Raw genomic sequence first — 12,151 nt, 5'->3', positions numbered from 1 at the left:
GCATATTAAATTAGTTTACCTTATAGGTGTTATTAAGACTAAGGAGTTCTAGGTTCTGTTTTTAATTAGCTATATTATTTTTATAGGTCTAAAAAAACCTATATAATTAGCCTTTATTATTATAATTAACTGTAAAATAGTATATCTAATTATTATATTTAAGCAGCCTAAGAAAGGCCTATATGGAGGTGTAAGGGCTATACTGCTTAAAATAAAGCTTATACTAATATAACTAGACGTCTTTTTTAATAATTAACACTTAAGGATATTCCTTACTAATTTTAATAGTAATAGTCTTTTTAATTAATAAAGGGTTCTTAGACTAGGTAGTAATAAGGTTATTAAGTTAATTAAGGCTAAAGGCTTTATAAGATTTCTTATAAAGATAAGAAGAGAGAATTAAGTCTTTAAGGGGATTATAATTATGCTGTAAATTAGTGGCTTTAATAATCTAGTAAAAGCGCTAAGTCTATAAGGTAATAATAAGGGAAAATAAGCAGCTAGACTTCTTTATTAATATTTTATTAGCTGTTTTCCTATTACCTTAGTTATAATAGCTGCTGCTATACTTATAAATAATATAGCAGCAGTTAAGGCAGCCTTTAGTATTACAGGTTATTTAAGCCTTAGAAATAATAAAACCTTTATTAGCTTAGGCATCTTATAAAGCGCTATAGGCAGCTTTAAATATCTTAAAAATTTACTAATAAATAAAGCTTATCTTAGCAGTCTTAAAGATATAGAAATTATACTAGTTATAGTAGAAATAGTAATAGAAATTAATAGCAGAAGTTAAGGCATAATTTTAGCGCTAATAGTGTGTTTCTTAGTGTTTTATAGCGGCTAAAAGCTAGGTTAGCTAGCAGGAAGATATATTACTAAGTTATATGCTTAGCTATAGTATTTTTAATACTAAAAAGGACTTTTAAAGATGATTAATAAAGATGATAGTATATATTTTGCATGCATAATTACTATAGGGGGGCTACCTTCCCTGATGTGGTTTAATTATGTGTGGAAATGAACTTTTGATATGTGGAAATCGAGGGGCTCGCTTTTGGTTGCTCCAAACGTCCACTTTTTCCCTTTCCATTTCGTGATCCCGAGTCGGCGGCGCCAGGGCAGGTATGCCCATTCTAGAACGTGTTTGGAATGGTTGTCAGTCCGGGTCCATCCCTTGACCCATATCGTACGATTCGCCTAAGCCTCGTCAAACGCGATATGGATGGCCCAAACGCCCGTGGCGTCGGTGGTTGGTTGAGATTGAGATAGCTTCCCTCTTCTCTTTTCCTTTTTTTTTTTTTTTTTGTTCCTCATGATCCAATATTTTTCTCAGCCGCGGATACATACCGCTGGAGTGGAACCGTGTGAAGCATGAGGCGGCACAATGCGGCGCATCCGGCTCCTTGCGGGCTGGAGACGGACAAGTCATCCCATTGACTTTTATGGCTGAAGGAGTGAAGCCCGATTTGTTGATAAAGCTCCATGTCCGCCCCAGACTCTTCAGCCTTCTTCTCCGCATAAACGCGGATGGCTGTTGGTTCCTACGTGCTGCGATTATCTGATTTTCCACTTTCCTTGTCACAACAGAGCTGCCTGGCCTTGATACCCTTCTCAAGCGATTGTCCCTAGGTTACCCGAGCTTGATATATACCTACCTACTGTACCTACGATACATCTTGATCAGAGAATATCCTACGCGCCTCATAGCCGCCTTGTACACAGCTTGCCACTTCAGCGATTCAAGCCTGTCTTGTGTCAAGCATCCCGAAACATGGCCTTGACTTTCCAGCAGGTCAAGCTGGTCAGGGATACAATCCCGGCCCTTACTGAACATGGAGAACGCATCACAACCACCTTCTACCGAAACATGCTCGCGGATCATCCCGAGCTGCACAACTACTTCAACACGGTCAACCAGGCAAACGGCCGCCAGCCCCGTGCCCTGACTGCCATCATCCTCAGCTTCGCCAACAACATCAACCACATCACAGAGCTCATCCCCAAGATGGAGCGCATGTGCCAGAAGCACTGCTCTCTCGGCATCCAGCCCGAGCATTACGACATCGTGGGCAAGTATCTCATCGCCGCCTTCGGGGAAGTTCTGGGACCGGCCATGACGCCGTCCGTGCAGATTGCCTGGAACAAGGCCTACTGGTTGCTCGCAAAGATGCTCATCGGACGAGAGGCCCAGCTGTACCACGACTGGCAGCACTGGCAGGGGTGGAGGCGGTTCCGCATTGAGCAGAAGGTGGAGGAATCGGACGACATATTCTCCTTCTACCTCGTCCCGGAGGACGGCAAGCAGCTGCCGAGCTTCCTGCCGGGCCAGTACGTCTCTGTGCGAGTCCAGGTCCCTAACAAGGACTACAAGCAGCTAAGGCAATATTCGCTCAGCGAACAGCCGAGGCCAGACTACTATCGCATCACGGTCAAGCGAGATCGAGGCTCACAGACAGTTCGACCCCCAAGCTACCTGACCGATTCGTTTGGCGAAAACCCGGGCGTCGTCTCCAACGTGCTTATTGACCAGAAGAAGGCCGGGGACATCATAGAGCTTACACATCCCGCGGGCGAATTCTTCCTCGACACATACAACACCTCGAATGCTCCTCTGGTGCTCATCTCGGCCGGCGTTGGCGTCACCCCCATGGTATCCATCCTCAACTCTGTCATTGAGAAGCAGCCCAACAGGCAGATATCGTGGGTCCAGGGATCCCGAGACTCGATCCCGTTCTTCCTCCATATACGCAAGATTGCCCGGGACAAGCCCAACGTCAAGACGAACATCTTCAAGACGCGCCTGGCTGAGTCTGATCTAGCCGGCGTCACGTATGACCACGACGCGCGGATCGATCTGGACAAGGTGAAGGCGGAAGATTTGTGGCTGGGCAACGCCTCAACGGAGTACTTCATCTGCGGACCGGAGCAGTTTATGATGGAGATGGCGAAGCGGCTGAGGGAGTTTGGTGTCGGCAGCGAGAGGATCAAGCTTGAGCTGTTTAGCACGGGCGATACCGAGTTCCAGGTTGATGCTCTGAGTATTGCGTCTGGACGGTCAACGGGGGTGACGCCTTGCAGTAGCAGCAATTGACGGTGCTGCTTGTTTACAGGGTTGCCTATCTGACAGCTAGATACACGAGAGCTTTATGCGGATGGGAAAGGTTCGTGAAAGGTCATGGTACGGAACATAGAGGCGGAACTGGGCATCATTGCAGGGTCTGGTTGGCATTTACCGGGTAGAATTACGACAAGATGTTAATGAATCATACAGGATGGATAAGAGGTACATTCAAGAGGCAAAGCAGAAAAATGGAGTTTGTTTGTTTGTTTGTTTGCAAAGAGATAAGGGACGATTCAAAGCACGTCCGGTATCGCAATGTCTCGTTGAGTGCTTACCTTGTTGAGTCAATGTTTACGTGAAGCAAACAGAGCGTTATAGCTCGGTATTAAGAGTTGTTTTTTTCCTTCGCATGATGCGAGAGCCTTCTAGTCTACGGTTTGCTTTCATCCGAGGGTGAGCCTCAATAATTCCCACAACACCTTGAGTCAATCGAATATCAGGTTGAATTGCGTCTCAACTTCTCAACCACCCACCTCGCGATCCTTACGCAGCTATCCAATGATCCCCCAGCAGCATCATGTGTTTCTAATCCCAGTTCGCATTCCCGATGTGAGCCGCAGATAGCAATCAGATTCAGGGTAATAGTACAAAGCCCATGTCCGGGGGATCTTGGTAGTAGTGGGAGAGTTACCGCCGCGGGACCTGGCCAGAGTTACGCGGGATCGTCGGGGCTATGCAGATCCAGCAGACTTGCAGCGGATGTGAAACAAGGAAAAAGACGGGCCCTAGCGATTGCTGATGATGCCTGCTAACGAAAAAGGGCGGAAGAGAGAAACAGAGGAGCCAAGGCTGCAAGAACGCGAGTCGACAGAGCCCGGTTAGGAAACTGTGAAATACCCTGACAGACTGAGGCGCGGTACGGTATTGGGTAGTACTAGTAGCCTCGAGGGGGGTTGTTTTAGGTAGCTTGGCTTCAGCATTGCCTCAGAGCCCCCTTGTCGTGCTCCAAGGACGCCAAGATGGTCGGCCAAGTCCCGAGTTTCGCGCATGAAGGTGTGTGTGTGTGTGTGTGTGCGTGTCCTCGTGCCCCCCTGTCGATGGGACGCCAATGCTGCCAGTAACGGTTTAGGCGGTGCCCATGGGGCGGTTCGTGACGCCTCGCAGCGCCGCGGTCAGCACTTTCAGTGCGGGTGTCGGCAGTGGGTGATTCGCGCAGCGGATGTCGAGAGTCTCCGGCATATAAGGTTGCTGGTAGTAGTAGTATGTTGACGATGCCCGGCACACAATCTTGTAGGGGGGGGGAGAGGGGGCCATCGTTCTGAGATAAGGTGCGAGATAGCGAGTTGTAGGGGGCCATTAAAATAGACTGAGGCCTGGAAGCTCGAGAGTCAGCAGGAGGATCGGAGGGCAGGATAAATACTAGAGAAGAATGGCTTGTTAGGTAGTAGGCGTCGCTGGTGGGTGTTGCTACCTTAGGTAGTTGACCCTGATGGCTTGGGCTTGTTGCCGCCATCAGATCCATCTAGTAGTACTGCCCTTCGTCCAACGACTTGGCGATGGTTCATGTTGTTTCGCCAGAGTTTACGTCTCCTATTAATGGGCTCTTTTGTTGCTTTGCTCTGGCTCAGCTTGGGGTTTTCCCACTGCGTCCAGCTTCGTACTAGCTACAGTAGCTGTCAGATTCAAGCTCTGGCTTGTTCTCGGCCCTTCCCCCCTTTTCTGTTCATGCTCCTCTCGCAAAGGGTCAGTCTGGCCCATCTGGCTCTGGCCTTGCGCTCTCCATCCCCATCATGCTTTATGCTCTCGCCCTCAGCCATCCCACACCCCCTAACCTTGCTCCCTCAACGGAATGGCGAATTGGCCCTCCCCGAGCAATCGACAGCAACCCAACCTCGACGGTCCATTTTCCAACGCCCAGCAGCGGTCCTTTTACCCCGCGTCTCCCGGCTTCCCTGTGGCTCCTTGCCTCTGGCCCCGACCCAGGTTTGATTTGCTCATCTAGAAAGCTTCCATATCCATCCAAAAACCCCATAACCCATCAACCCATGCCCGGCTCTTGGGGTCTGGGTCTCTCTTTTTTTTCTTACCTTACTCTTCCTCCATCAATCTCAAACCCCGGCACTAGGGCGATTTGCTTCTCCAGTGCTCAATCCCAGAACCGCCTTTTGTTTCTCGCGTCCTTCTTTTTCTGGATACCGCCGTGTCGAGTTTGAGGGCGTCTCCCGCTTCTTCGCTTCTTGATTTTTTCTTCGTATTTTGGACTTCATTTTGGTTTTGTTTTTTCTACCTACGTTACGAGCGATATTGACATTCAGTGACTTTTTCCTTTGTCTTGATCTCGCCTCTTGATGAATGACTTTTCTTGTTCAGCCATGTCTTTTTGATTTTCGATTCATGACTTGTCTTTGATTGAAACGATTCTCTCGATTTCTCCATCTAAGCATCCGCCCACTCACCGGTACAGCAGCTCTTCGGGGATTTAAGCTTGCATGAGAAGCTTGTAAAAAGGCACTCTCATCGATTTTATATCGCTTGCTTCCTGAATGGCGCGCCGCATTCGAAAGACGCCGTGGAGCCGCACGGGTTGCAGTACGTGCAAGCGGCGGAGAAAGAAGTGTGAGTTCCCTTTGCGGCATATCTGCTGATGGATGGTCTCGTGTTGCTTGTCTGTTACGTGAGATGATGAAAGGAAGTTGGACTTGATACTGACGCTGAATACCAACAGGTGATGGCCAGAAGCCGAGGTAGGCCGTCATGTCATGTTCCAGCTGTTGTCGTCTCTTGCTTAGCATCAATGTCGTCTCCTTTCCTTACACGCTGCTCTTCCCCTCTACTGGTCATGCAACACTCTACGCAACGACGTCGCCATTACACAAGGAGACGAAGAAGAAGTCTACGATGATGAGAGCCCCCTTGGCTCTTTGGCCCTCTGATATTCTCACTCGACCAGTTCCCGCTGACGGCTTGGCGACTCGCAGGTGCCAGACATGCCTCCGGCTCGGCCTCGAATGCGTGCAGTTTGACATCTTCTGTCCCATCAACGTCGTCACGCCGACACGCGACACCCGGTCGTCGAGATCCGCGAGCGACGCCGACGCGGAACCGGATGCGGACGAATCGAACCACTCGAGCCCGGCATCGACTTCGTCGGGGTCCTCCGGCGGCTCGACAGAGGATGCCGAGTCCAGCAGCGGCCGCGAGCTGGTGCCGATGAAGGCGCGCAGGCTGTCGCGGTCCTCGACCCAGTCCCAGCCGGAGCTGCAGTTCCAGACGCAGTTCCAGCTCGTCCACCCGGGCCGCCGTCGCCGCGGCAATCGCGAGAACCAGGATCGCCAGGCCGTGGCCCTGCGGGCGCGCGGCGGCTCGCGGGAGATTCCGTCGCTGTCGGAGTTTTCCTATCTCTCTACGAGCGAATACTTTTACCTGCAGTACTACCTGGAGCGGCTGAGCAACGTGCTGGTCAACGCAAACAGCCGCGTCAACCCGCTCAAGTCGCTGATTCTGCCGCGGATCTCCTCGTCGAGCCTGCTGCTTGATGCCATCTGTGCCACGGCTGCTGTGCACCGCTCGAGCGCATCAGAGGTGGATCGATCGGAATACGCAACCATGGCAACGCGATATTATGTCCGGGTGTTGTCGGCGGTGCGAGAGTTGATCCCGCGAGTGTCGAGTTCTAAATCGGGTTCCGGTTCCGGCTCTGGCCGAGCAATGGATTTGATAACTGATGGGAACGAAGCAAGTCCTGTCGACGACGGTAGCGATATTGGCGAAGACGATGCTGCCAGCAGTAGTGGCAAGGGCAAGGGCAAGGGCAAAGCCAAGAATAACAGGAGCAAGGCCATCGAGGACAAGGACACGGCTGAAATGGCCATCCTCGCCTCAATCTTTCTCTGCAAGTACGAGATCATCAAGGACGGCGTTGAGAATTGGCGCTTGCACCTGAGAGGGATCGAGTCCCTGTGCCAATCGCTGGATGCAGACCAGGCTGCCTCCATGTCGGAGACGCTGACCTACGTTCGAAGCTTGTGAGTGCTGGCTGTCTTCTTGTTGCCCCTGAGCGTCTCGCCTCTTTCTCCTCGTCTGTTGGGCTAATGAGCAAACAACAACAGCATGTCGTATCATAAGAATATTGCTCGCATCACAGAGACTTCACCGCAGGAAGCCGACGAGTTTGAGCACGAGCCCTTTGAACAAGACAGACTGTTTCCAGTCGACCCGTACATGGGCTTTTCCCAGAGCCTCATCATTCTTCTAGGTCGAGTCAATGATCTCCTCGCAATCAACGTCCAGCATGAACCCGAGAAGCTGGAGCAAGGGATCAGGGAATTGTATGTGAAAGCCGATGGTCATCTTACCCACTGGAGTGAGGGCCTGAGTGATGGCCCGAGTGAGGGAGTCAGTGAATGAATGAATAGCTGACTGAGCTGTGATTGCGATAGGTTGCGCCTGCTCGCCCTGAGAAGCTGGGACGCGCATCGATTCGCCATTCCAGAGGGTATGAAGCCGTCGACAATCGAAAACTCTTCCCACATTGCCGAGGCGTATCGGTGTGCCGTCATTGCCTGCGTCCATGCCGCTCTCGAGCTTCTGGCGGAGAGGGAGCCGAGGGAGCGAGGCGGCGTCGTTTCGTCTCGACCAGGTTCAACGCCGCTGGACTTGTCGTTGCCGTCAGAGTCGCTCTCGCAGTTGTCATTGTCACCACAAGCCCTGACACAGGCTCAAGTACAGGCTCAAATGCAAGCTCAATTGGAAGCTCAACATCGAGCCCAGTTCCTGGCACAAGCCCAGCACAAGATGCCAATCAACTGGGGCTACCTGCATGCTCTGCTGCCCATGACAAAGGCCGACGCTCTGACAGAGTGCCTGGCGGCGGTGGCTCGGGTTCCGCTTGGGTGTCCGGAAGAGGCCGGGCTGCTCCCTCTCCTCTTCATCGTTGCCTGTGAGACCAACCGGCCGGAGCAGGCGCGGGAGGCGCTGCAGCGTGTGGAGGCGCTGGGCAGCCACATTGGCTTGGGCAACGTCAGGTGCGCGAGTGCCTTGTTGAACCAGGTCTGGAAGAGGAGGTCGGAGAAGGGAAACTTCTCGGACTGGAGGGGGTTGCTGGCGGATGCCAATTGGGATCTCATCATCACTTGAGCTCACTTGAGAGGGCCATCATCATCTCCCTGCAACGGGAGTTTCCTCAACACACAAAGAAAATTCGGACGGAGATGGCGTCTTTCCACTCCATGATGATGTGTTGCTTCCGTCTTCTGGCTTCTTTTCCTTGATTTTCCTTTGTTCCCGCTTTTCATTATTCCCTTGGTGCGGTTCTGTTCCATCCCCTTGGCCCGTTTTGTTTGTTGTCGTCGGTTCGATATGCATTCGCTCTCTCTCGATGGTGTCATTTGTCTTTGAATATTCGTATGGGAAACATGACTGGGAGGATGGCGTCTAGCTATAAGCACATAGCCAAAACTAGTAATTCTCTGAGAAAAAAAACCGATTCCATCATCGGAGAAAACAGAGGTGGGATGGGGACAAGGACGGACCTTGGCTTTAAATCTCGTCGACTAGCCCGTCCGACTAAGCCTCGACCAAGCACAAACTAGCAAGGGAGCTGCTCCATATAGCAGCACTGTGATGTGACTAGAAATAGTGTCAACGGCTGGAATGGGGGCCGCCGCTGATGATGTGCTTGCTCTGGTGATTCAAGGAGATGTTTGCTTCTTTGCTTCTTGTTTTCTTTTTGCCCCCTTCTTATTACTTACATGAACAACACAAGACGGAAAACAAGGGAAGAAGAGCCAAGGGGAGGAAGCCTCCACAGCGGCTCTGTCGTGATTTTCTTTCCCGTTTAGGGCGCGTATCTTTGGCCCGAATCGGAATCGGAATGACGGTTGCTGTATTACTTGGAGGGCGTCCTTTTAGAAAAGGGAGAAACTCGACTAAGGTAAGTGCTTGGGGCCACCTCCGCATTTGTATGGTGGTGGTTGGTTCAATGGGGGAGGATCGGATGTTGTTGGTTTGTCTCTCTCTTTCTTTTTTCGTTGGTTTTTTGATCTCGGTTCATTATTACCTTGCTGGGCCCTGGCAACTTGGGTCAAAATCCGCAAGGGGGGAATCCTAAAAAGATAGTCGATAGATAGATTGGTGAGGGGGAGGGGGTTCGGTATTCGGTTTTGCATCCGATTTGGAAGTTGAAGCGTAATTTGTACATTGCACTTGGCGCCGGTTTCCGGGACCTCGCGCGTCTTCTTTTCCCTTCTCTATCGAGTGGGCATGGAGAGCAGAAGCGGCGTGATACTAAGAGGGACGGGGTTCATTTATATACTTGCACGAACGGGGTGGTTGGGCACGTCCGAACCTTGTATATCTCGGTCCATATCTGTGGGTAAAGCCGAAGTTGTCGTGATGGCGAACGAATAGGCAAAACGGGATGGGGCCGTTGCCAAGCTGCGAGATGTCGATGGGCTTGTACAGAGAGTGAGTGATACCGGCATGGTTTCAACGTTAGTGTTGTGCTAAGTGAGGTGGTGAGAGTCGAGTACTACTAGATAAAACGGCCTTCCGTCCCCCCCCTTTTTCTTTGAAAGATCATGTTTTGTCCCGCCTTCTAGCAACCTGAGGAAAACTTGACTGGTCAGCTTTGAGAGGTCTCGGCTGGAAGAAAGAACAACGGCTTGGAGAAGAGCGCGTGGCCGATCCTTGCTGACTGACCTGGGTATTGCGTCCTTGACTACTGCGGGCGAGAGCTTTTGGATATTGGAGGTGAGATTCCGGATACTATTGCGGATACTGGGCGATTTGCCGCTATTTCCGTGCAAGACCAAGCACAACTCCATGCTCTGAGGGCTCCCACTGGTCAGGTCCCTCCCAGTGATACGATATACGGCAGACGGCAGACGGCAGACGACAGACGGCACACTCGATCTATACGCCCAGCTCTTATACATTCATTGGCATTGGCATTATTAGCAAAAGATACATAACATACATCCAAAGATGCATCCCTTCGACCCCATTCGTCCAGACGAAATCACCCTCGCCACATCCATCCTCAAGGCGTCTCTCCCCGGCATCAGCCTCCGCTTCAAGGTCATCGACATCCAGGAGCCCATCAAGCAGCATGTCATCCCCTACATCGAGGCCGAGCGGACGGGCCAGCCTCTCCCCAAGCCGCCGGCTCGGCTCGTCTACAGCTACCTGCACCGCCTGGACACGCATGCCTTCCTCAAGGCCGTCATCAACCTCGACACAAAGGGCGTCGTCTCCCTCAAGGAGCTGCCCAAGCACATCCAGGGCCCCGTCGACGTGGACGAGATGATTGGGCTCGAGACGGTCTGCCTCAAGCACCCAAAGGTCATTGCCGAGATTGAGAAGCTGCAGCTGCCCGACGGCGTCACCGTCTGCACGGATCCGTGGATCTACGGCACCGACGACGAGGCCGAGCACCGCCGGCTGGTGCAGTTTTACATGTTCATCGTGCCCGTGGCGCACCCGCAGTCGAACCACTACTCGCTGCCGTGTGCCTTTTCGCCCGTGCTCGACGCAAACTCCAAGGAGCTCGTCCGGATCGACTACTTACCCACGGGCCGCGGCCACGACGTCTCTGAAACTCAGCCGTGGAAGCCCGTCAAGGCCGTCGAGTACGCCCACGAGCTGCTGGAGACGCCGCTGAGGACCGACCTGAAGCCGCTGATTGTCCAGCAGCCCGAGGGGCCCTCCTTTTCCCTGGATGGACACCTCGTCAAGTGGCAGAAGTGGCGGTTCCGCGTCGGCTTCAACTACCGCGAGGGCCTCGTCCTGTACAACCTCACCTTTGACGGCCGCAACGTCTTTTACCGCCTCGCCCTCTCCGAGATGACTGTCCCCTACGGAGACCCCCGTCGGCCATACCACCGAAAGCAAGCCTTCGACGTGGGAGACGTTGGCCTGGGCATCACCTGCAACCAGCTCAGCCTCGGGTGCGACTGTCTAGGCCACATCAAGTACTTTGACGGCTTCCGTATCGACTCCGCGGGCCGGCCGGTGCATCTGCAGAATGTCATCTGCCTCCACGAGCAAGACGCAGGCATCCTGCACAAGCACACAAACTACCGCAACGGAGAGGCGACGGTGGTGCGGAACCGACAGCTGGTGGTGCAGATGATCTGCACCGTCTCCAACTACGAGTACATCTTCGCCTGGGTGCTGGACCAGGCGGGCGGCATCGAGTTCGAGGTCCGGGCCACGGGCATCCTGTCGACGATCCCGATCGACGACGGCGAGGGCCTCAACCTGCCGTGGTCGACGCCTGTAGGGCCGGGCGTCTCGGCGCCGTACCACCAGCACATCTTCAACCTGCGCGTCGACCCTGCCATTGACGGCTTCAACAACACGGTGACATACGAGGACAGCGTGCCGCTCGACCCGGAGCAGGACGGCATCGAGGACCCTTTCGGCGTGGGCTACGTCGCGCGGACGACGGTGCTCGAGGCCGCGGGCTTCGCAGACACAAACGTCGAGCTGGGCCGCGTCTTCAAGATCCGCAACGACGGCGTCGTCAACGCCATCAGCCGCAAGCCCGTGGCCTACAAGGTGCAGACCGTCGCCAGCCAGCGCATGCTCATGTCGGCGCGCTCCTTCAACGCCCGCCGCGCGCGCTTCCACGAGCACGCCGTGTGGGTGACGCGGTACCGCGACGGCGAGCTGTTCGCCGCGGGCGAGTTCACCAACCAGAGCCGCGTGAGCACGGGCGTCGACGTCTGGGCCGCCAGGGGGGACGACGTCCGCAACCAGGACGTGGTGTTTTGGCACACCTTTGCGCTGACGCACAACCCGCGGCCGGAGGACTTTCCGGTGATGCCCGTGGAGCGGCTGAGCGTGCACTTCAAGCCGGTTGGGTTCCATGAGAAGAACCCGGCGCTGGACGTGCCCAATTCGCAGCAGGGGGTGAATAAGTCGACGTTGGTGGAGGAGGTGGCCAAGGAGGTCAAGGACTGCTGCAAGCTGTAAATGTCCAAGACGGACATTGTAGTGCATGGAGCATGCAGTCTTATCACATACCTAGGTTGATGTTGACGTCGAAACTGTTGGAAAGGCAAAAAGACATATGGATGTAAGGCA

General features: G+C 53.1%; 3 protein-coding genes across 3 annotated transcripts; all 3 read left to right on the top strand.

Annotated features, from left to right (window-relative positions):
- Positions 1–1,774: 1,774 nt before the first annotated feature.
- Positions 1,775–3,273, top strand: TRIREDRAFT_76722 (flavohemoglobin; the record flags this gene model as incomplete). The annotated part of the gene is made up of 1 exon (XM_006964215.1): positions 1,775–3,273. The coding sequence occupies one exon, from the start codon at positions 1,775–1,777 to the stop codon at positions 3,092–3,094; it is 1,320 nt and encodes a 439-aa protein (XP_006964277.1). The 3' UTR covers positions 3,095–3,273.
- A 1,581-nt stretch (positions 3,274–4,854) lies between these two features.
- TRIREDRAFT_105917 (uncharacterized protein) lies at positions 4,855–8,200 on the top strand (the record flags this gene model as incomplete). The annotated part of the gene is made up of 5 exons (XM_006964214.1): positions 4,855–5,047; positions 5,790–5,808; positions 5,854–7,089; positions 7,174–7,392; positions 7,504–8,200. 5 exons carry the CDS (start codon positions 4,855–4,857, stop codon positions 8,198–8,200), a joined length of 2,364 nt encoding a protein of 787 aa, XP_006964276.1.
- Positions 8,201–10,048: 1,848 nt separating this feature from the next.
- Positions 10,049–12,112, top strand: TRIREDRAFT_121156 (copper amine oxidase; the record flags this gene model as incomplete). The annotated part of the gene is made up of 1 exon (XM_006964213.1): positions 10,049–12,112. One exon carries the CDS (start codon positions 10,049–10,051, stop codon positions 12,038–12,040), a length of 1,992 nt encoding a protein of 663 aa, XP_006964275.1. The 3' UTR covers positions 12,041–12,112.
- Between the last annotated feature and the right edge of the window lie 39 nt (positions 12,113–12,151).

This window comes from Trichoderma reesei, assembly GCF_000167675.1.
Source record: "Trichoderma reesei QM6a unplaced genomic scaffold TRIREscaffold_6, whole genome shotgun sequence".
Classification (NCBI taxonomy): domain Eukaryota; kingdom Fungi; phylum Ascomycota; class Sordariomycetes; order Hypocreales; family Hypocreaceae; genus Trichoderma; species Trichoderma reesei.
This window is presented reverse-complemented; position numbering and strand designations above follow the sequence as displayed.